This window comes from Dicentrarchus labrax, unplaced genomic scaffold, assembly GCF_905237075.1.
Source record: "Dicentrarchus labrax unplaced genomic scaffold, dlabrax2021, whole genome shotgun sequence".
Classification (NCBI taxonomy): Eukaryota; Metazoa; Chordata; class Actinopteri; family Moronidae; genus Dicentrarchus; species Dicentrarchus labrax.
Genome location: NW_026136714.1, coordinates 1,894,264 through 1,918,989, shown reverse-complemented (window position 1 = coordinate 1,918,989; position 24,726 = coordinate 1,894,264). Strand labels below are relative to the sequence as shown.

Sequence of the window (24,726 nt, the reverse complement as noted above, 5' to 3'; positions counted from 1 at the left end):
TCCCTCCCTTCCCATGAACAGACATGAGGATCCAACAACACTTATCACGGTCTGTTGTGCTCAGTAAATCCAGCAGGGCATCGGGGTTTTAGTGGAGCAGCGATGCTGGTGTAATGCCTGCGACATCCAGCTGTTAATTCAGACTGACAACAGGCAGATATCTGGCAGACTAATGAAAGATGGGGCTTGAATCCTGGCTTTACAGAGATAAACCAGGAAGGAAGGAAGGGGATGCAGAGGAGGAGAAAGAGAGGAAAGGCGAGGGTCAAACACTTTTTGCAGTGTAGTGAAACAACGTTTTAGAGTTGATTTTGAAGAATACATTCTGGTTATTTCAGAATATTTGTATCATTATCACAGCAGGAGGGAAATGTTGCCTAATAAAGTCCCCCCTCCACTCAAAAACATGTTTTCCTATCCAGTTTAATGTTTGAGCTTTGCTGTGCAGAATGATGTATGTGCAGAGTTTGACACTGGAAGGATGTTTTAACATTCATCTGCTGAAAGTGGAAAGTTTCTCTGTTCTCACTGAAAATCAGATTTTAAAGGGGCGTGGCCTACGAGCATGATTTGTGACATCACAACTAGTCCTGGGGAATTTCCAGACTTTTTTGACTGGGCTGGCACAAGCGGAGCACTGACTTATGCAGGGGTGGCAAGTATGCGTCTCAGCTTTCCAGTCATTCCCAATTTATACAATTCCAATACTGTTTAGGGACCGCAGTACACAGAAAAATTCCAATACATGTACCACATGCAAAAAAACTGCATGGTTTTTGCCTAAAAACTGTATGGGATTTGCCTAAAAACTGTATGGGATTAGCATGTCTGCATTTTCATTCAGATATCTTGAGGTAGGGGGTCAGAGGTCGGAGGTTTGAAAAGGACCACGCCAGTTCTTCCATCACCAAAGTGTAGCCTAACTTTTCAGCATTATGTAGCCCCCTTCTGATTCTGGATTTTTTTTTAATGAGGTAGAAGGAGTAGATGCCTTTTTAAGGATTCTAATGTGGAAATTATACTTCTTTTGCAGAAAAAAAACACATCAGACACATATAATTGTTCCAACAGACTATTTGTATATGTCTGGAGGGGATCTTTAAGCAATGAAAATTAATCAATAGAGAAAACCAGCATCGTGTTAAAAGCGGGATGCAATCTGTAGGGCCTAGATTTTTAGCATTTTTATCATCAAAGGCACAAAGATATATTTATATATAAAGACTTCTCTGCCCCCGATTATAAAAACATCACTACTTATAGTCAAATCTAGAGATTAAAGTCACTCATCCGGCCCAGTTTAAGTAGAAAAATAATCATAGCAATGACCTGGAGGAAAAAGCTTGTCAATTGTAGCTTTAATGTTGTTGTTTTATTGTTTCCACTGTGGATCTTCTGCCATCAAAATAAGCAATTTAGCATTAGATAAGGTTTTATGACTGTCATGGACATAAGGGATGTTATTTTGTTGTACTCTTGTGGAGGAGTGTGTGTGCATCTGTTCCCTCCCAGTCTCTCTCAGTCCATCTGCAGGATCATGTCTGCCCTCTAATGGCCACAACAGGCAACGACACACACGGTTATTTATGATAATGAGGATTACATCAGCAGTGATTGCAACTGTGAAAGGCTTAAAGATAAATATGGGTAGGATGCAAAGGTGGATGTTGGTCCCTAAATATAGCATGCAGCTGCCGTCACTGATTCTCCCACATCATCAAAATACAAAAAAGTCTGAATGGATTGTAATAGTTTTAATTGCTCAGTGGCGAAAGGCAGGAAATTACATAAATTAGTCATAGCACACACAAAAAAGGATAACCAATGAGAGCTGTCCCTGAATGACGTGTGTCACTCAAAAAAACTTTGTCCCTACTGTTTACATAAACACATGTACCCTCTTGACTGGCTGAATAGGAGGATCACATATTGTCCTGGTGTTAAAGCAGAGCAGGTAGACGCACAGGAAGAAGGGGAAACATGGCTTTTATGACTCTGCTGTGTCTGCTGTTACTGCAGCCTGGCTCCACCGCTCTAATGAGTTCTCCATTGGACGAGGTAGGTGGAAAGCTGCGGGTGAACAGGAGCACTGTGGTTAGTGATTCTTCTGCTCGGGACTTCTGCAAAGTACATTGAACTCTTCAACTTTAAACTGTTTATCATCCTGTGAAAACCTGCAGAGAGACATGTTTTTACTGGATTTACACAGCAACCACTAAAAAACAAAAGCTCCAAGATAGTTTCAGTGTTTTCATTCTGTATTTGGGCCACAGATCTAAATATAGTTACACAGGTTTAAAGCTGCCGTTTCCACAGGACCTAAAAATTGTGTTATTGTCTGTGTCCTCTTTAAGCTTTTTCATCACTCGTCCAGTCAGAGAGACATAGTTTCCTTTCCTGGTTCTTCTCCTGATGCCTCAGGTACGTCTTTCTATGGCTTAAGTGTAAAAACAGTTTGAGGACTTACAGATAATGCAATGAAATCTATCTTCTTTCTGTCATAGTGTAATGATGTGTGATATAAAACGCCATCTTATAGTGGTGCTTTAACTACAAAAACAGCCACTGTGCACATTAGGGGGGGCAGTAGCTCAGTCTGTAGGAACTTGGTTTTTGTGAACGCTTCAAGTCCAGTATGAACCACGGTATGGAGTATGGAGTTCACCTCCTGGGCACTGCTGAAGTGGCCTTGAGCAAGGTACCAAACCTGTAACTGCTCTTGGTTGTGGCAGCAACAGAAAAGTATTTATTAAATAAAGTAAATATAATAAAGTAAGCAGATTACTGGTGTATGCCTATACTGTGTCTTCTCCTCGTTCCCAGCGAGCGGGCGGCTGCGTCGATCGGCTCTGATGCCTGACATCACACATCTGGAACTGCTGGTGGTGGTGGGTCCTGATGTCCAGCAGGTCCACAAGCAGGATACTGAACGATACATCCTCACCAACCTCAACATTGTAAATCTGAGCACAGACACACAGTAAAAAAATGATGGTTTTCTGAACGCTTTCTGTTCTGTTGATTCCCATTTCTGTGCCTTCAAAGCCAATATATGGGAAAAGGCAGTGGAGCACACTTAAAGCCCCCTTCACTCGAAAATCAGTTTTTCTTCTTCTTCCTACAGTTGGATGTTTGAAACTAGAAAGAAGTTTTCACATGTATCTGCTGAAAGTGGAAAGTTTCTCTGTGCTCACTGGAAATCTGATTTTAGGGGCCTACGTGCATGATTTGTGATATCAAAAATACTAAATCCTGGTCCAGTATGCAACTTATACAGTGTGATCCACCAGTGCACATACACTGAGAAGGAGGCAGTGTTACATAGGTACATAGGAATATGGAATTTTGAATGTAGCAGATGTAGTAAAAGTAGGTGCCTTTTTAAGGATTATGGAAAATATACTTTTTTTTTGCATATCTGGAAGGGATCTTTAAACAAACACTATTTACAGCACAGTAAGTAATGAATAAATAATGAGGTAGCAAATTAGAGCAAAAAAATGTAGTATGTTGAAATGTTATACATACATAACCAGAAGTATAGACTCTGCTGCAATGCTACAGTCCTGGTACACTCTGAACATCCTGAGATGTATGAACCTGACTTATATTCCAATTTCCACCCAGGCCTCCGAGCTGCTGAGAGACATGACCCTGGGTGCCAACATGAGGGTGCACCTGGTCCGCATGATCATCCTGTCAGAGCCAGAGGTAAGCGGCTCAGTCACTCAACCTAGAAGTTCATAATTGGCCAAATTTGAGAAGTAGTCTTAGAGCTGTTGTAATTTGAGCATTCATAAGCCAATGTTGTTATCCAGGGTGACTTTGAATGTGAGCAGTAAAATAACCTTCTTTCTGTTGTATGATTAGTATCTTACTTTTATCACTGTGTCACTCTTCTAGCCAGAGATCCAAATGTCGACCAACATTACCTCTTCTCTCAGAAGTGTGTGTGACTGGGGCCGAAGGATAAACCCCTCAAACGATACAAACCCACTACACGCTGATCTGCTGTTGTACATTACAAGGTGTGCCATGTGTAGCTGTATTGTATGTATAAGTCAATGTTTTCTTCGTATTTTATGAATGAATAATTGCTTTACTATATGTTTATCACAAACAGGTATGACCTGGTGTTGCCCGATGGGAACAAGCAGGTCAGGGGGGTAGCGCAGCTGGGTGGGGCTTGCTCCAGTGAATGGAGCTGTGTGATCACAGAGGACACAGGCTTTGACCTGGGGATCACCATCACTCATGAAATTGGCCACAGGTAACAGTGAATCCACATTATCTTCAATATGAAAACACTTTGTTTTACAAGCCTGTAATAATTACGTTTCCTGGAAAGAAATATGTAATTTGGCATTAATTACAGGGAAAGTAGAGACAGCTGGTACACTTTCAATGTATCCATTCAAATGAGTTGCTACTGTAATCTGGATTGTTTTGGTCAGTTCACAAGAAGTCAGCTAAACATGCAGAAGTGTCATATCTGACCACAGACAAACATAAATTAAACATACATATGGAGAATGAAGTATCTAGTTATGGATATTGAAAATATATACTTGTATTTAAATGGTTAATTTTCAGTTTTGTAAACAAGCAAAACAAATACAAATGACTCAGGAATAACACTGTTTTTGCAATAACCACAGCATATTATATTGTCTTTGTTTGATTGGAAACTAGGTAGACTTAATAGTAGGGCTGCAGAACAGTGGGATCTGCATTTGTATTTATAACAGTTATGTATCAGTCCAGTATTGATATTTTCTCACACCCCTATTTAATAGATTCTTTCAGAAAAGCACTTAAAAATATCTGACCAGAACTTGCTTAGCTTGGGGCAACACTAAATGCTGCTGATTTACATTTCAGGCAAATTGGGGACACAGGAGGATAGAAACAGTGTTGTTTGCTGCAGGGATAATGTAGTCTATGAATTACTTTAAACTTAATTAAGTGTGAAGTTTCTAGAATTTATAGAGCAACTGTGAATGGCTTTAAAACAAACTATTTTCCTTATAATTAGTACCAAATAATGTGTCTCTTTCCAGGAAAGTTCTTATACACAATTAGGAAAATACAGGCCAGTAAAAAGATTTAATTACATTGTGCAATTTAATAGAGCTCGGTTAAAAGAATATAGCAGACAGTTTTAATGAAAAATCCTTACAGTGGAGTTTAAATGCTGTCACCAGTCATGCAAAATCTACTTTTTACAACTTCATTGAGAGTGCGTCATGATATAAGCACCTTAATAGAGACATTTCAACATGTTATATTTCATTCGCGTTCACCCAGTTTTGGAATCAACCATGATGGAGTGGGTAACACCTGCAGCAGGAGTGGCTTCATGATGGCCTCGGATGGAGGCTACAACAGTGTGGATCTGACCTGGTCGCCGTGCAGCAGACAGCAGCTGCTCACATTCTTCAGGTGGGCCAACCTGTTCAGAGCAGCTGTGCATGACAGTGCCTCTTATTCATCATGCAGACCTGGAGCTGTTGAAAGGGCATTTCATCTATAAGTCATATCTTAATGTTTTTACCTCAAGGCTGTTCTCGCTGATTTCTCCTTTCACATTCTGAGAATAGACCGATGCGATGCAATATTTGGCTTTGATCTGACCTTTTTTAAAACTTTATTACGACTTAAAGCAGCAGTCGGGTACTTCTGGCTGCTAGTGTTTCCACATCTTGTTTCATTGATTTCAAGGGGAATCCAACTGAATCCAATCCAGTGGAGGCATTTCTTCTTGTTTAAGGTCTTATGTACTTCAGTATTACATTGAGACTGTTTCATAATCAGTTAAAAACTCCTTGTAGTAGGTTTAAGTATATAAAAACTCTTATTTGCTATACTCTGGACTTGACAGAGACATGTGTTCATGTTCCCAGTGAAGGCAAATCAGAATGTGTAAAAGACCTTCCTGCACTGGGAGGCTCCCTACAAGACTGGAAGCCTGGTTTATATTATGGGGTTGATGACCAGTGCCGTATAGCTTTTGGTAGCTCTGCAAGAGCCTGCTCTTTCACCAACCCCGACCTGGTGAGTCACCTGTAATAGCAGCTTAATATCGCCAGATGGCAGTTCACATCAAAAATGACCACATTTGTAGTCATGTTTACAGTATTGGTCTCTTTTTCCATCAGCCAGCTTGCCGTGCTCTGTCCTGTCACGTTAACCCAGATGATGACAGCTCCTGCAAACGTCTCCTGGTTCCACTGCTGGACGGGACAGAGTGTGCACCTAATCAGGTACTCTCTCTCTGTGATCAGTGAATCATTTTGGTGCAATCATTTTCCCAGAGTGAAATTATTTACTAAAAGTAGGCCCAAGTAGGGGCGTTTCCAGAGGGGGAGCCTGGAATCTGATTGGCCACCCCAAGTGCCACCCCATTATACTTCCCTCTTCCACTCCACACTGTCTTTCAGAGGCTGTACAGGGTTCCATTTTAAAGCTAGAGTGAGACTAGATGACCTAATGCATCCATTGGTACCAACAATGTAATGCTAGCATGTAGTGAAGTGCCACCCCAGTCAAAGAAGTCTGGAAACGCCCCTGGGCCCAAGCATGTTTTTCATGAGGTGCATCCTCTCTTTCAGTGGTGTTTGAAGGGACGTTGTGTGTCCTTAGATGAGCTCAGCTCCTCTGCCATGGTGCATGGCTCCTGGTCCAGCTGGTCCGAGTTCTCCACTTGCTCACGGACGTGTGGTGGGGGAGTCACTCATCGCACACGGAAATGCAATAACCCGAGGTAACGAATGTGATGCAAGCATCGGTCATAGTCAGTGCAGGAGATCCTGTGACTGTACTTTATGTGAAAAGGCTGGAACAATAAAATAAACGATGTGTCATTTCAGACCTGCTTTTGGAGGGAATGACTGTGAGGGACCGGATATTGAGGCTGAACTTTGTCACCAGCAGGTTATTTTCTTACTGGTTATGTTTACAGTGGGCCTCCATACAGTAGGTCAGTACTGTTTACTCAGTGGATCATTGTACCCAGAGTCGCCCACTTTTTAATGATCTTTTGTCAGTAGCTCACAGGCTGTGCTCCCAGAAGAAGCCTCTAAAAATAGATGCGTTGATGGGACGACTCAGAGAATTAGAGGCAAAAAAGTCATTTAAAAGTGTGACCATGAGCTTTGGGCAAAGTGAGCTATTCTCAAAATCAATTTTAGATAAAGAAAAATGTTCTGCCCTGAATGCCTCTGTGGTGGTTCAGGGCTGAAGGTGCAAATATCTCAGTGGTGGATTTAGACACCATCATCAGGCCAGAAAATAAAAAAAAATAAACTGTTATTTCTACCACACATGTTGTTGCAGCCATGTGAGCGTACTCAGCTGGATTTCATGGCAGAGCAGTGTTCCCAAACAGACCTCCACCCCCTCTACCTGCTCCCAAACACTGCCTCCTTCTACACCTGGATCCCCGCTGTAGGCTTTGCACAAGGTGGGCCTAAAGAAAACTTTTTCCATATGTAAAGGGACAAAACTTTTACCTGAACATCTTTCTGTGAACTCTTCTCGTCATAACCAGGGGATGAGCAGTGCAGATATACGTGCCAGTCAGATGGGGAAAACTTCATAGTGAGCCGTGGCTCTCAGTTTGTGGACGGGACTCGCTGTCAGTCAGGCAGCCCGCCTCCCTTTGGCTCCACAGCTGCTTGTCTAAGAGGGAAATGTCAGGTAGAGATGGCTGAGTGTGGCTGAGCATGACAGAGAACAGATGGCATCTTTTTTTTTAACACTCACTCTTAAACCTTTTTAAATTTACTGTTTGTCTCTGTTCAGCTGTTTGGCTGTGATGGTGCACTGCATTCTGGGAAAGTGAGGGATGTGTGTGGGGTGTGCGGTGGAGATGGATCGTCCTGCAGTTTGACCTCTGACTCCTACACTGGTGGTCAAGCCAGAGGTAGCAAACAACAGCATGAGATTTTTTAAAATATTCAATGTTTTAATAATTGATTAATCATTTATTGAGCAGAAGTATCAGACGCTGTCTGATTCCTGCTTCTCAAATGTGATTATCTGTGGTTTTTCTAAGTTTTATATGATTGTAAATGTATTTCCTTTGGGGTTTAGATTGGTTGTCAGACAAAACAAGCAATTTTGAAGGTCCAGTGTGTGACATTTAGGAGGATCTATTGGCAGAAATGGAATCTAATATTCATAGGTATATTTTCATTTGTGTATAATCACCTGCAGCGATAAGAATCGCTGTGTCTTCATTACCTTAGAACAGCAACCTTTACTATTAAAAGAGCTATTTTTGGCCAAAAAAATAAAAATCTGCCTGAAGCTGCAAAACATATTTAAGACTTATAATAGTAATTTCTCGTAAGGAATGGAATCCACAGCGAGCCTAGCTAGGGAGACAAAAGACTGGTAGTCAATGCTATTGAGGTTCAGTAAAATATATATAGGAAAAGGTGGCAGGTCAGGACTTTAGGATTGATGCACATTTTAGCTGACGAAATGCTAAATCAGTTTTTTAATTTGGTGTGTAATGGCAACACAGTTTTAGAACTGGATGTAAGAATTACTGTAGGCTGGTTTTACTTGGTTGCAATATGCAATTTCACCACTAGAGGCCACTAAATACTACACATTGGTCCTTTAATATTTCTTATTTGTATCTTGGAGCTCTTTTTGCTATTTTCTCATATTTTTTTTTACAAAACGCTGAACCAGTTAACTGCAAATCAATCGATTAATTAGTAATGATAGATATAGCCCTTGCTCCTGTTCTGTCTTCCATGAGGTATAATTCAGTGCTTCCTGTTTCAGAGTACACCACCTTCCTCTCTCTGCCAGTGAATGCCACACAGGTCCACATTGTCAACAGGGCTCCTCTCTTCACTCACATGGGTGGGTGTCATCGCTTTACTTTACAACAGATTTACGTTTTCGACAACGGGACTAAAACTGGAGTTGATTTTTGAAACTTCTGTCCGCAGCTGTAACGGATGGGGATCGGTACATTGTGTCTGGGAGGGGCAGCATGGGGCTGAATATGACCCACCCCTCCCCACTGGATGATAACCGCCTAGAGTACCACCTCCACCTGACCCCTGACCTTTTGCCTGAGATGGAGGAGCTGCTGTTGCCCGGACCACTGCAAGAGGAGATAAACATACAGGTCAGAGGTGGACTTTCTTCAGCAACTGAAAACTTTCACACACCTTTACAACATATCAACTCAAATGGGGAAAACTACAGCATGTGTGCAACATCTGACATTTGCATTTATTTTTCTCTTTCTAGGTCTATCGTAAATATGGAAAAGAATATGGAGAGAAAACAAATCCGAACATTAGCTTCCAGTTCTACCTGCCTAACAGAAACAGTGACTTGACAGACATCACACCTAAAGGAAAATGGGCTGTCTTAACAACACCCTGCTCTGTCTCCTGTGGATCGGGCAAGAAACTGTTAATCACAAGTTTTATCGAAAAGCACAAAAAGAATACTCAGAGTAATATCTTGTATTCTATTAGTATAAATTCACAGACTGGTAGCACGAAGCAAATCCCAAAGAGGAGGCATTTTATCACATACTTACAGGATCTGTAAGGACACTGTAGTGTTGAATATGCCAAAATCACTTTGTTATTGTTGTGATCTCAGATCACAGTAGAAATATAACTTAAACTTAAAACCATAGATTTCATTTAGAATAGTGCAATTAAGTCTTTTTTTTTATTTACAGGTGTACAGAAGCATGTATACGTCTGTGTAGGACAAGATACCAACAACCATTTGGAGGAACACAATTGTGAAACACCTCCTCCACCTACACCACTCCACACAACCTGTCAGCTCTCCCCCTGTCCCCCCAGGTTAGGTCCATACTCCTTTCCCTCCTTTCCCTATGTACTGACATTCCCACGGAGCTCAGCACAAATGGGTACACATGAATAATTTACTGTCTTACAGGTGGGATACGGGGATGTTTGGGCCTTGCAGTGCCTCCTGTGGTGGAGGAGAGAGAGTGCGTCCTGTAGGATGTGTTCAGACACATGGATCTGATGTGGTAAAGGTTCCAGATTTTAAATGCCCTTCTGATACAGCTCCAAATACTGTTGAGAAATGTAACCTGCAACACTGTCCCGCCAGGTATGAAACTGCACTGTACTGTTGATCATTAGGTGCCAAGAGTGCATGACACAAATAACATCCAATGACCACAGAATATGGAGGATTTCAGAGTTTTCTGTGTGTTTTCAGGTGGCGTGTGTCAGAGCCAGGGGAATGTTCAGCGGTGTGCGGGCCAGGAGAAGCCAAGCGCGTCGTGTCATGTGTGCAGCCCCAGGATGGCCAAGATGTTGAAGTGGATCAAAGCTTTTGCTCAAAGCAGATCAAACCGCCTGATTCTGTGCCCTGCGTGGTAGATGTTTGTCCCATTGGGTGGGAATCTAAGGGAGAGGTAAAGCAGAAAATTACAGAAATCCCACTCTTATTTCAAAATGCAAAGCATGTCTAAACATCACCCTTCTTGAGCAGGAACAGCCCGTGCCGAAGCCTGGTTTGTTGCCACGCTCTAGACAGGTTCCTGTGTATGTATGGAGTCCTGTTATCAGCCAGTGCTCCAAGACCTGTGGCAACGGTAAGTGAAATAATGCGCCCTGCTTCACACAGAAACAGCTTGTCCTCATTGGATAACGTCAACCAAAGCCTGATGCTTATGTAGGAACCCTGCAGGCGTGGTTTTCCTGTGTGGACCACCAGACCAGACTGGGTGTGCCTGACTTCCACTGTGATGCTTCTACTAAACCTCCTCTGCAGTCTGAGACATGCAACACATCTCCCTGCCCTCCCATGTGAGACACTATACCTGACATGCATTTAACATACAGTATTTATGTATAGTATGATGCACTAAACCTCATATCTGTCTTTGAGTCTGCTGTGTACCCAGAAATAAGGGTTTGGAAATGACAGCAGCACAATATTTTTTATAACAACCAGGTGGCACTCTAAGCAAGGAGTCTGCAGCGTAACGTGTGGAGGAGGGGTGGCCAACAGGGTGCTGTACTGTGCTAGAGAAACAGAGGGGGAGGAGGAGGTGGTGGAGGATTCAGAGTGCAGCGACTTTCTCAAACCCACAGCAGTGGTTTCATGTAACACCCACAGCTGCCCGGCAAGGTAAAACACACACACACACACACACACACACACACACACACACACACACACACACACACACACACACACAGAGTATGAAATAAATTTCTACAAAGGCAAAATGATTTAAAAACCACTGTCATTTGTCCAGTTGGAAGGTATTCAGGACATCGCCCTGCTCGGTGTCCTGTGATTTGGGTGTAGCTCAGAGGACTGTGTCTTGTGTCCAGTTCGTCCACGGCAAGGACAGTGTGGTGCCGGAGGAAAACTGCCGTGCAGCTGTCAGACCAGCCACCAAAGTGCCCTGCCTGGTGCAGATCTGCACATTGAGATGGGAGGTGGAACTATGGAGCCAGGTACATTTCACAGGAGACAAATGGGACTGAAATATAAGGATTAGATTTAGATTCAAGATGGAACCATTAGTTGATTCATTGTTGAGTCAATTGATAGAACATCCATTAATCATTTAATCATTTTAAAAGCAAAAATGTAAACCCTTATCTGCTTTCAGCTTCTAAAATGAAAGGATTTTATGCTTTTTTAAAATGAAAATCGTTGTGTTCTGAACTGTTGAACAAAACAAGATGTGAAGATGTCACCTCAACATCTGGGAAATTGGGCATTTTAAAAAGCAAACGATTGATTCATCAAGAAAATGATCATCAGATTAATCAACAATGAAAACAATTCTGAGTTGCAGCCTCAGATAAATGAAAATGGAACAATGTTTTCTTCTACCTCATAAAAAAATCCCAGAATCTCTGAATATGCAAATTTAGTTCATTTCTAAAGTTTTCCTGACGGGCACAAGATGACACCTACTTCAAGTCCATTCTCAATGTGCCAGAAAACTCATCTCACTTGTATAAATTGCATGCTGGACCAGGATTGACTTCCAAATTTTTTGTGATGTCACAAATCATGCTTGTAGGCTCCGCCCCTTAAAATCTGATTTTCCATGAGCACAGAGAAACTTTCTACTTTCAGCAAATTAATGTGAAAACATCCTTCGAGCGTCAAACTCTGCACAGACAGCATTCTGCACAGTGAAGATCTAACATCACACTGTAGGAACAAGAAGAAAAACAGATGTTTGAGTGGAGGGGGCTTTAAAGAACCATGCTAGTGGTTTTCATGTTTTTGAACATTTTCTTTAAATTACATCTGCTGTACTTACTCACAGACGTGTGGTGGGGGAGTCACTGACAGGTCATTTAGCAAACCTTTTTGTTTTTACTGTGTTTTTGAAATAGAAATTTACTTTTTCCACTATTCCAGGCGTCAAGTGGTTTCCATTTATTAGCAGAGTCTTGAAACTTGCACCAGGTGTGTAATCATCACAGTGAACAAGTCTGCACTTAAACTGCATTACCATGTCCAACGATAATGGAACACTGACAAAATGTAATGCAGACTTCATGTTCACTGTGATGGATCACACAACTCAAGCAAGTTTCAAGAGGCTGCCAAATTATTTTCACATTGTAGCTAATACTATACAAAACCTGTATATATGCTCCTTTTAGAACAACTCCTCTCCTTATGCTCAGACATACAACCCTATAATTATATATTATGTGTCCTGAACATATCTCCTGTTTATGCGGTTGCTTATTCTGATGTATATTTATGAAACACTGTGTGCTGAGCACCATGCTGCACTGACACAAATTCCACCAACCCTAGACGTGCGTGTCCACAAAGTTAAGGAAACTAAAGAGCCTCCGTTTACAATATAAATGACAGCAGGATATCTCCCCTGTGTTGTCTTGCTCTCCAGTGCTCAGTACCATGTGGATACGGGATCCAGTCCAGAACTGTGTCCTGCATGGGCCCCACCAATCCGGAGCCCCTCAGCCCTCTGCTCTGTATGCACATGCCCAAGCCCATCACCATTCAGGGCTGCAACATGGGCAGCTGCAAAGAGGAGGGACCTCTCCTGTCTGCCACCCAGAGCTACAGAGATACACCTCTGCTCCGCATGGGCCACCTTCCCCCTCCGAGTCCGACAGAGGCAGTCACCATCCCACAGACCACTACGACAGTCATTCCAACACCTAAACCCAGTTAGTACACATACACTCCAAATCCTTACCCATTCTCAGAAGGCAGATACAACATTATAATTACAGTGTCTGCTCTTTGCCAGGTGCATGTGGACGGCTACTCCTAGAAGAATCAGGCATGGTGGACCTGAAAAATGTAACCGGCCGCTGCACAGTATCCATAGGTCGACCCCTAGATGAGGTCATTTATATTAAAGTGGAATCCGGCTCCTTGAACTGCAGAAAAAGTATGTTTTATCAGATATAAAGGATGATATTTACTATGTCACAACTGTTGCAGTTAAATAACTGTCTGCTACTCTCTGCATGTGTCTCCACAGAGGAGTATGTTGCATTTTTTGACCGACTGGCCTTTGTGAGGAAGTGCGAGCAGGTAGCAGGGAGCGAACTGACCACCAGAACCAACGTCCTGCTGGTGCGCCAAAACCTGCTCACTGCTGGGAACGGGGTTGTGTTCACCTACAGTTCACAGAAGAATACAAAGAAGAGCCACCGTCAGGGTAAGTTTAGTGAAAGGGGAGGCTTCACTTGCTTTTTGAGCCCAATGATTTGAGCCTATTGCAGCATAAAGGTTGAAACCTAAATCCGGAGAGATGCACGCAATATTCTAAACACTCCCAGGCTAATGCAATCCAATACAAAAGACCTGCAATATATAGAGTGAAACTGAAAACATTGTGAAGCCTAATATGATCTTTCCTTGTTAGTATATGTCTGTTGTTATACTGTGCTTTTATTTGGTCTCCTTTGTTTCCCCAATGAGTTTGGAGGTGGCATTTTAGCATTTTAACCTACTAAACAATGACTAGCATCAGCTCCTTACACAGTCTCAATAAATATGAACCATTTTGAGCTTCACCAATGTAATGCTCATTGCCTGGCTATTGCACTAGATTGCATTTGACTGTACCAGTGTTCGTGATGTTTTATCTCATGCATTTACCAAAGATTAAACGCACTGTGTCTCTGCCTCACAGATTGTGACATTCAGCTGTTTTCCCCAAGCGGTGTCTTTGAGAATCCAACAACGTCCAACACTAACCACACCTGTCGAGTCCTCATCAATGCCCCTCCCTCTGTGAAGATCAGAATCCAGGCCCTGCACATAGGATTAGTATTCAACTCCACCAACTCCCAGTCTACATACATTATGGTGCGGACTCGCTGTTGTTTCAGTATGTTTCAAGCTTCATAGGAAGAAAGCGTAATAACTGCTGCTGTATTTTGTGTGTCTTGCTCAGATCCGGGACATGGACGTCTTAAAGACCAACGTGTTTAAAGGCCAGCAGCTGTTTCTGTGGCACTCCTCTGGAAATATGGCCGAGGTTGAATTTCATGGAGACTACCTGCATTCCAAAGGGAGCTTCAGAGCTGAATATTCCTTTGTGCGTCTTTGATACTAGATATTAACTATTATTGAGGAGGTTTGAAATGTATGTTTTAACATTTCTTCAGTTTACAGCAAGGGTTTTCAAACTCAGACTGTAGGCCTTGCCACTCAACAGTTGAGCCAAGATAGTCTAATATTGCTGTTTGACATAACTTTAGATTACACCAAACACATAAAAAACAGTCTGTCCAAAGGCATTTATTCATTTCTGAATCAGAGAAAGTCGGAAGATCAGTAAAATTCTACTGAAAACTATCTGTGAGCTATCTCTTTAACCAAATCGTACATATTTAGGCAACTCTATGTGATCTCCTTTTTTGTAATATGTTTTCACTTCTATTCACTGAGCCTCCTCTGAAGCTGTTCGGCAACCACTTTGATGGATGCTTCTAACAGTCATTAACTTCTACTCTGTTGAGTAGAAAGACCAAAGCAGACTTTAGCCACATTCTCTCTTTTTGTCTTCATGCCTGTGTGCTAATTACTTTGCCCTGAAATAAATAATAAACAAGCCAAAGCATTGAAAATCTTTAAGCGAAGCGAGGACAGTATCATTCTGAAGACTTTACCGGGAACTTGTAAAGTATAAGTAAAGAAAAGAAATATGTATAATATTAGAAATAAATGGATTATGTTCATTCAAATTATGTCCATTTAAAGTTTATATATATAACACAATATATTAAAATATAGAATTTCCATCATGGATGACTTTTTCTCATTACAAAGGCAGTGTGTCAAACATTCTTCCCACAACCCTTCAATAACAGCTTTCCCCTGATCTCCAGCACACGCAGTACATTGTTTGTCTATGTCAGTGTGGCACTCTGCCAGCACCGGTTCAGTTCCAGCTCTCCGATCTATCCCGGTGAGACACAAACACCATGCCGGGCTCCCGTGTGGGATCACTGCTTGGCTGTAGCTGTGTCTTCCAGGAGAGCTCTCATGTCCAACAGAGCATCCTTTACAGCCCGGGCAAACTTGGCAGCGTTCGTCTCCTCGCAGCTGTTGAAGGCCGTGATGGCAATGTTGATGTGCTCATCCATGGGATTGTAACACACTCCGTAGCCATCTGGCACCATCGGACCAAAGCACATCACACAGTCTGTCTTGGAACCAACCTGAGAGATGAGGGCAAACAAACAAACATGACAACAAATAATCATTTGTTAAGTGATAAAGGACTTTTTTTTAGATACAAATATACCTGGCTGGTGGAGAGATTATAATGATGAGCCACAGCGAAAGAGGTATCCATGAATATCTCAGGCATGGAGGTCAGGTCTTCAATACTCAGCATCTTCAGCCCGAGGAAGTGTCTGTCTATGGCTTGTCCATGGATTGCCTAAAAGAGAAAAGTGTGTAGAACTGAGATCAATCAGATAGTGTCAGTAAAAAGTACGACTTCTTGTATGGATGAAGACCAGCCACACTCACATTGTACGTTTTTTCCTTATGCGTCTGAACGGCTTTCTGCAGCAGTGCCAGCCTCTCTGTGTTCTGTAAACAGTATGTACTGCTCGGTCAGACAGCTTAAACTCTACATTTATTTTGAAACTCTGGTGGTGTAACAGTACCTGTTTAGCTGGGTCTTGCATCGCCTTGACGAATGTAAGTGAGTCTAGAGTAGTTGAACGGACTGCATCTGTCCGCCCGTATTTGAACATTCGTAACGATGCACTCTCATAAGTAGCACAGCAAATATTATACATCCTGGAATTAAAAAAAACAGCACAGAGGAGGTTCTATGAATTAAAACATTAATATAGCTATGTAAAGATATAGTGGAGTCATGGTGTCCAGAGCAGAGAATGACTCATCTATGTCTGTAAATTAAGAATATACTTCCACCAAACCACAGCTGGTATTGTTGGAACAGTGGAAAGACTACAAAGACTGTTTTGGTGAGTTTTATTTATTTTATTTTGTTTGAATTAAGTTACTATTCTACAATGATATGTGAGGTAAAATTAACATTTTGTCATTTTTGTCGGGTTAAACAAAAGGTCTATCTCTGTGTGGCCAAAACAAGCTTTTTTAGTGGACATATTTTGACAGGAAGAATTAAGAATTAATGTTAGCATTGTTTTGGTCTGAGATGCATGTTCTTACCTGAAGTAGGCAAGTTGCAAAGCCATTTGCACAAAGGCGTCTGGACTCAGCTTATGTTGCTTCGGTACGTTTTTTCCAAAATGAGAGAACATAAGCACCTTCACATCTAAGTCGTGCACCATTCTGATGAAACACAGCAAAGAGTGAGTTAAACTGACAACTGATGACTCTGACATCAAAACTGAGACAACAAGAATAACAATAATGACAGCACTACACGTTACATACATGTTCATATTCTGCTTGGCATTCTCTATGTCTCTCTTGACCTCAGGTAAAATGTTAAAACGCAGTTTCTGAGGCATAGCCAGGGGAACCATGGGAGAACGGACCATTTCAGTTCTCCGTCTGTCGAGAAAATACAAAACACTTCATCAATTTGAGTTCATTTGAAAATGGGGAAAGCACTCATCTAATAATGGAAAGACACGTACATGTATTTAACGACGTAATCGATGAGAAATACAATGGGCGGACCCTCTGCGGGTGCATGTTCGTACACCAGTCCACACGTACCGTCTTCTCCAACAATGAACTGAGGACGATTTAAAAGTACATTCAAGTTATCAACCGTTACAACAGAACTGTTTTTTGAATGTAAAGTCGTATGTGTCAAGCTGACCTGTAATGTCTTATCAAACCAGCGGTTGCCGCTGTTCCAGCGAGCTCCTCCTCCGTGCAGCATCTGGGCAGCCACACGGCTCGGATACATCTCATCTGACACTCGTGGCATCGGGGCGTCCAAACAAACTGTAAAGATGCTTTTCTGGATGGCACGGACTGACTCCTTATTTGTCTTATCTGAGGAAGAATAACACCAAAAAAATCTGTAACACATTTTTTCTCAAATACTCTTCTAGATTCTTCTGTTAGATTAGATTAAATCTAGTTGATACAGAGCGTTTCTGCACAGGATCTTTTATTTATATATATATATATATATAAATATATATAATATATATATAATATATATATCACACTCACACTCTCTCTGCAGTGTTATTATCGGAGCTTGTCTGTGGTTTGTTTACACAGCTGGTCTGCTCTGTGTGCAGCTGAGTAGAGCAACTAAATTAATAAATTATTTATTTTGACGAAGAAGCCTTACAATATGTCCATAACAATTATTGTCTTTCTGTCCACTTTGAACGAAGATACGATGTTATAATATGTAAAATGACTCTTTTTGTCTATGGAGTCTGGTGGTGAGCCATATTATGGCTGTTTCTGGTTAAACAAAAGGCCTATCTCTGTAGGGATCCTTCCCATAATGTTGTCAGACACTAGTGAGTCTGTCAGTGGCAAAAACAAGCACTTTTAGTAGACGCACTTTGACAGGCTCATTTGTCCCCAAGGATTAACGTTAGCTTACATTGCATTGCACTGAGGCAATTGCAGGCCTTTTCATGAATATTTTCACATCTAACTCAGTGAATTAAGAGTTTCTTTTAACCAATCCATCATTAGTAATCGTTGGAAAGACTTAAAAAGAGTCTCTGCTCACCCTTAATCAGGTTGTTATAGGCTTTCCCCCATGTGTTGCGGTGCTGCGATGTAAGGATGCCAATAGGCTCCTTGTTAGTCTGCAAAGAGGAGTTCCAGATCTTCTCCAACTGCATGTACAGCTGGTCTACTGTCAGCGGGGTGCCATCGCTGTTGTACACATCCAAGACAAAAAACTGGGGGGAGAAGCCAAAACAAGATGATTTAGCCACAGATCCACTTTCTTAAGCCACTGCACCAATGATAATTACAGAAAGGAGAAGAACTGCAGTGCCATCTACAGTAGAGTACCTGGAAGTTGTGGACCACAGTGATATGAGTGGGAGCTGTTATCCCGATGGCGTGATTTACAACAGTATCTCTCTTTGGCCCAGGGATGCGACAGGAGGACAGGATCTGGTAATACTGGTCCATACATAGCGGCTTCCCACTCAGGTACTCTATAGGCAGGGTGTCACTGTGACACAGCATCTCACATTATCCATTTGCAGTTTTACAGTTTTGTAAAGCAAATGCAAGTCATGATGATAATGAACTTTCTGTCATGATATCTGTATAAGTTTCAGACAAACTCACGTGTCAATCAATTTTTTAAAGTCCAAAACTCCTGCGATCAATTTGGCAGCAAACCTGTGCAGAAGACAGCATTGTGTTATTAAGAGACATATGACGAGTCTATGGTTTGTTTGGTGTTAATGTTCTGAAGCAATTATGAAAATGAATGGCAGAGGTCAAACGGTTGATAAAGAGGAGAGCAGTTTACAGGCCTTCATTTGTTATCTGGCTGAGAAATAACAAAGATTATATAAAATGATGATATAAAAACGTATAGAAACTGCTGTTGCATTATTCTTTAAAGGACCCGTGTGTAGGATTTAGTGCCATCTAGCGGTGACGTTGCAGATTGCAACTACTGCTTGTGTGTAATTGATGACCTGGGAATGAGAATGTGCTGTAAAGTGTGTAGGATGGTGAAACTTTCACAAAGCGCGAAAGACCCTATTTACAGCCAGTATTTGGTTTGTCCGCTCTGGGCTACTGTAGAAGCAAGGCGGGTCAACATAGCGAACACCATGGAAAGGAAACCTGCGGTGTCTGTAGATATAAAAGGCTCAATTTAAGGTAACGAAAACACAATGATTATTATTTTCAGGTAATTAAACACTAATGAAAACGTACCTTTGAATATTATACTCCATTTTTGCCATTAGATCCTCCCAAATGTTACACACTGGACCTTTAAATATGATGTTAGTAATGGAAATATTTTATTTAAGAGTATTCCTTATGAACGTTCAAGTGGCCCTTATAAGAGATGACAATGCCAGCAGCAAACAGCCAATTTCAGTTTGAGTACCCTGCTCTAAAGCCACTGTGCATATGATGGGGAAACACAAAATTCAGTTATCAGTAATCAACTCTGAATTGAGACACATACAAGCAAATGTCATTCCATATTATCTATTACTGCTACTAACTGACTGGTTGTGAGCCCACACCTTAAAATCCAGCTGGCTTCACTAGAGTATTTCTCTATTGGGCCACCGTGTTCACTGCATATCCCATGGGTCATAGCAGTCAGAAACAGCTGAGCAATGCTATGAGCAGCCAGAGGGCTTTAAATAGCCGGCATGTGGAGGGAAGCCTGCACAAAGGTCGGCTCAGCCTCATATGAGCTTGTTTACACTGCACTTCAACACAGTGTAAATCATGAAACTCAATCAACTTTATAAGAGAGCTTGTGGTCAGACAATTAAGGTTTATAACTGAAATATATTCACAGCAAACATTAGCAGTACTGCTTCTACTTTTCTGTGATCGTACAGATTTGTTTGCTAAGATAAAACAGTCACTGTGGCTGCTTTTACAGTGGAGGCTGGTTTCTCACCTTATCTGTCCTTGTCGATCCTGGAAGTGCATGCGAGGCAGGACAACCCCGGGGCTGGTGTAGACCGCCACTGGCATACGGCAGTCTAGGTAGGCCGACTGCATCCACCATTCTGACAGCTACATGAACGCAGCAGTAGTCAGAAAGCACAAAATATGTCTATTTCTCAATGCTGTTTTTCATTACAGTGTTCAAAGCAGGATTACAAACATATAGATGTCTAATGAAGCCTAAGTAATCAGCTAAATACACCCTCATATTTACCCAGTTGTCTGTCTTGCGTGCCCGTCGCTCCAGGCCTTTTTGCAGCCTCTCCCCCACGCCGCCCTTGAGGAACTCCTCCACCAGCTGCCGGGTGTGTTCCAGCTCTTCTTCGCTGACAATGGGCTCCAGAGCAGCCAGATATTGCTCACATGTCTGCTTTAAGGGTGGCACAGGCAGCTTAGGTAAACCCTCCTGGTGCACCAGGGACCTCTCTGGGATCTGTGTTACTGGTCTGACCAGGCGACACGGCTTCACCATACCAGGCCGCAGCTGGAAGATACAGTCTTAATAAGCACAAACTCTCCTCTACCCTCACAACAGCTCTTTGAGCGAATATTTTAAGTGACTATATAGCAATACTGCAGGCTCAGATATTAAAGGGTAACATTTAATTTGACTGATAATCTCACTCGTTAACCCGGAGGATTAACTGGATTGAAGATCCACAAATCCAAGTGTCAACATGTTGTCAAAGATGAAGTGTTTGCAATCGAAGCCTCGAAAAGTAAATGACTCAGTGCAAATGGTTTAGGATTGAGTGCTGCGAACAACATTTCTAATTATTTACAAAGTCATATACTTTACAGTAAAGTGACTTGGTCTGTGCAAACTGACACCAAAACAACTGAGCAAAGCAGTCATACTATTTGTTTGGACCCGCTGGCGAAGGCTCTGCCAGCTTATAAATAGAAGGTCAGCACAGTTGAAATGGTAGCTAAAACAAACACACATGAAAACAAGAAATAAATGTATCTGTGCCCTCATGCTCAGTGGAGGTTATCAATATTCACTCTCATATAATCATGAGAATATATTGTATATATATGATAATATATATTTTTTTATAAATATATTGGGAAAGAATCCCCTCAGACCTAATTCATTAACCAATGTATTCAAAAGCAGTGATATAAATCATTCACATTTAGGAATATAAACCAAGCCTATGGGAATATAAAAAAACAACTTCCGGTACGGGTTTTCAAAATAAAAACACAGCGTTGTTGTTGTGATTTTAAGCAATAAATGCAGAACATGAACACAACAATAATACTGAAGGACGACTCTGTAGCGAATAAAACTACTACTATAGTGCTTTTATTCCCCGATGTCCTCTTTGCAGCATGCGCAGTAAGCTAACGCTAAAGTTATGCTATCGCTAAGCTAACGCCATGCTAAATGTCACAACGGAGGGCAGCTAATAAAAAAACTCACTAAAAGAACATAATAACCATAATGAACGGCCTATCAGACGTTTTGACAGCTTTACAATGGTGCAACATGAGTTCCTATATGAAGCTAATAGTACGACATCGTTGCAGTCCTGTACAAAGCGCCCCACCCCCTTCACCCAGCCCGACGCCCTAACCTTACTGCGTTTGTTATTACGCACTTAAAATACATGCAGTCTGGCATACAGCACACAATGGACTCACCGCGGCTCTGACAAAAACACCCAACATCTTGTCCGACTGACGCGCTAAAGTATTTGAGTGTCCCGGGAATATGGATGGGAAACCCTCGGGCAGTCATGTCTCAAGGACATGCACACTGTCTATTCTCAGCCGTCCGCCCCCCTCGGACCCACCGGGGAAAGACAACTGTGAGCTCTCCGCTAAAAGTCCTGATTTTCCAAGTGGAGTTTGGTACATGCGTGCCTGCGTGTTACTAAATACTCACTGCGGCATCTTTCAGCAGCAATAAGCTGCGCCTCGTTTCTTTAGCCTGTTTATTTATTTTATTGGAAGAAATAATAGATTCCAGTGATCCGTAAGAGCCATTAATGAGCTGTTGTTTTTCTAGTTTGAGTCCTGGCAGAGTCATAAATAATAGATATGATATCCCAAAAGACTGGTAAAATGATAGCAATGGAGAAAAACACAAGGTCACAATGAAACCCCATAGATGTATCATAACACTACTCTAGCGCACACTAAACAAGTTTATAACCTCTAATGTCATTTATAATGAGTAGAAGTTGTGATTTAAAGCCAATACATCAGTGTTTTTTTTTAAATTATGTTGGTTTTATTGATTAATAAAAGCAGATTCTGGTATTAATAATACATTTACAGACTGATACTCTGCTTTAAAGTGGCGCATGAGGCTGTACAGATCTTTACTTGCCACATGATGGCGCTCTTCCAACATCTTTCCAGAGAAACAGCGTTAACTCATGTCTTCAGGAACCAGAAACAGACTCCAGCACTCCAGTAAAATAAGCTTTAAATGAAAGGTACACTTATTTTATACTTTGTGAAGAGATAGTATGAATTGGCACGAGATATGTTAATGTTCAAAAGTAATCAGAGATGGATATGGTTGCTCTTTATACCCACATTTTATCAACATTTTTCAATAACAGAGGAGAGGGAGAATTGCAGTCGTGTCATGGTTTATTTGAAAGCAATAAAATAAAAACGATACAAAGAAAAACAATCATACAAATCAAAATGCTTCGATTGCTCTGGTCCAACCGCTGCCTGTTAACAGTGTATGTTTTAAACAAATTGTTTGAGTGGCGAATATTTGCTCAAGGTCCGTCTGCTGCCAACTCACAAACTCAGATAGTCCACCTGAGCCCAACACTGAGATCAGGTTGGAGATGTTTGTGCTGTCCAACTGGTCCGAGTCTGAATGTGAATCATCATCAGTCCTCATCCGTTTACACGGCACCGGCCCAAAGTCTGGCAAATAAAACTCTGGATCAACAATATGATAACTTGTGTCCATCTTTCGCTTCTTGCTGTAGCACTGCGCGCCCTGCGGCTGTTTTGACTGCGCGCAACAGTCTGAGTGGAAGTATCCATTCGTGACAGTAGTCACCACATGCGTGTCCAAGTCCAGGACAGTCTTTTGGTTGGCTTGTGCGTTCGGGATAGGTAAGTCCCAGGTGGATTTGTCTGCACAACTCCAACAGGCTTCCGAAACCATGAGATCAGAGTCATTTGGAGAAACCATTGCGCAGGCAGATGCGTCTTGGTGCGCCACCTCTGCAGGCTGGCCGATGGGCTGGTGCGCTCCGCAGTGCCAAGTGTCCGACTCAACCCCAGCAAAGTTGCAGTAGAAGTCATCGGCCAACTCCGTTAAGCTCCCAGTCAATTCAAGGTATTCATGCCTCTCACGGACTGCGGCTACATCCTCATAGTGATGCGTCCTCTGCGTTTGAGACAAGTTTTTGCTCATATAAAACTGCCTGGCGTTTCTCAGTACGTACGTTACCAGTAAGTTCTTGTGGAGCTTGATGCCTCCTCTCTGCGTCCTGGAGCTTTGGATTTTCCTCAAAGAAATGGAAATCAGATTCTGTGCGTCAAATGCACACTCCATCCTCAACCGGGCCACCCTTTCTTTCCTCTCAGCCTCTCAAAACGTTTGTTTCCTCACTGAAGAAATATTTATGCCTTTAGTTGAGATTCCTTCTCGATTCGTGTAGACTGTGTCCATAGCGCTCCATGTCTTCCCAGTAAGGGCATGGATTTGCAACTCTCATCTTTCCTTGCCACGCCCTCACGTAGACATTGTCCAATGGGAGGGAGGCGGTGCTTCTGTTATACGCAAATATCACTACGAGCCTCATTCAGAATGCACGTAGGAGCTGGCATGCTGCATCTCACTAAATGTGTTCTGAGCTTTTTAAATCTCAGTGCGGACAAAAATCATCAAAATCATTGCCCATGTACCAAAGTAGAAGAGAAGAGAACAGAGAGAGAGGAGTGGAATACATAATATAGTGAGAGTAATAGGATAGAATAGAACATAGAGTAATTCATTAAAAAGAGAAGAGAATATACAGTGGTAGAAAGTAACAGCACAGAACTGAATAAAGAATAGTAGAGTAACAGAATAGTAGAATAAAACAGGACAGAAAGAGAGCAGTAGAGTAGAACAGAATAGAATAGAATAGCGAGTAATAGGATATAATATCCTAGAGAGAAATTTAAACTGACTAAAGAGTGCAGTAGAGAGAACAGAATAGTGTGGAATAAAACAAAACAGAAAGAGAGAAATAGAACATTCTAGAGAGTATGGAAATAGAGCAGAGTATAGTAAACCAAATAGAAATGAATAGAACACAGAGAGTAATAGAATAGATTAGACTATCTGAGAGAGTAGTGGAATAGAATTAACGCTTTGGTAATATTGTTTCTGACATTGAATCAATAAGGAATATTCAACTGAGAAACTGAAATTGAATAGAGAAATAGAATAGAACATTTCAGAGAGCAATTAAACAGAATATAGTAAAGAGCAACCAAATAGAGTATACAGACAAAAAAGATCAGATTACAGTTACATTTAGTAAAAATGGGGATTATTTAGCAAGAGTACAATTAAAGTTTTTCTTTAGAAATAATCAGAGCAAA

General features: G+C 41.6%; 3 protein-coding genes across 3 annotated transcripts; 1 reads left to right on the top strand and 2 right to left on the bottom strand.

Moving 5' to 3' along the window:
- The first annotated feature begins 1,892 nt into the window (after positions 1–1,892).
- adamts13 (ADAM metallopeptidase with thrombospondin type 1 motif, 13) lies at positions 1,893–15,129 on the top strand. Its single transcript, XM_051422943.1, has 29 exons — positions 1,893–2,058; positions 2,355–2,421; positions 2,824–2,957; positions 3,628–3,711; positions 3,904–4,028; positions 4,124–4,270; positions 5,308–5,442; positions 5,904–6,054; positions 6,159–6,263; positions 6,612–6,763; positions 6,870–6,933; positions 7,336–7,462; positions 7,550–7,698; positions 7,804–7,924; positions 8,800–8,880; positions 8,970–9,151; positions 9,277–9,433; positions 9,722–9,851; positions 9,949–10,128; positions 10,240–10,438; positions 10,516–10,618; positions 10,703–10,832; positions 10,981–11,157; positions 11,288–11,492; positions 12,920–13,205; positions 13,289–13,432; positions 13,526–13,705; positions 14,183–14,358; positions 14,447–15,129. Exons 1-29 carry the CDS (start codon positions 1,981–1,983, stop codon positions 14,600–14,602), a joined length of 4,125 nt encoding a protein of 1,374 aa, XP_051278903.1. The 5' UTR covers positions 1,893–1,980; the 3' UTR covers positions 14,603–15,129.
- Positions 14,778–21,976, bottom strand: LOC127376244 (carnitine O-acetyltransferase). The gene is made up of 14 exons (XM_051422944.1): positions 21,799–21,976; positions 20,363–20,632; positions 20,099–20,217; positions 18,787–18,840; positions 18,502–18,667; positions 18,212–18,386; positions 17,330–17,508; positions 17,142–17,242; positions 16,936–17,055; positions 16,708–16,830; positions 16,173–16,308; positions 16,033–16,095; positions 15,803–15,940; positions 14,778–15,716 (listed from the first exon to the last, which is right to left on the bottom strand). Exons 1-14 carry the CDS (start codon positions 21,823–21,825, stop codon positions 15,501–15,503), a joined length of 1,887 nt encoding a protein of 628 aa, XP_051278904.1. The 5' UTR covers positions 21,826–21,976; the 3' UTR covers positions 14,778–15,500.
- Positions 21,977–22,740: 764 nt separating this feature from the next.
- Positions 22,741–23,847, bottom strand: LOC127376427 (immediate early response gene 5-like protein). The gene has a single exon (XM_051423336.1). It carries the CDS (start codon positions 23,687–23,689, stop codon positions 22,811–22,813), a length of 879 nt encoding a protein of 292 aa, XP_051279296.1. The 5' UTR covers positions 23,690–23,847; the 3' UTR covers positions 22,741–22,810.
- Between the last annotated feature and the right edge of the window lie 879 nt (positions 23,848–24,726).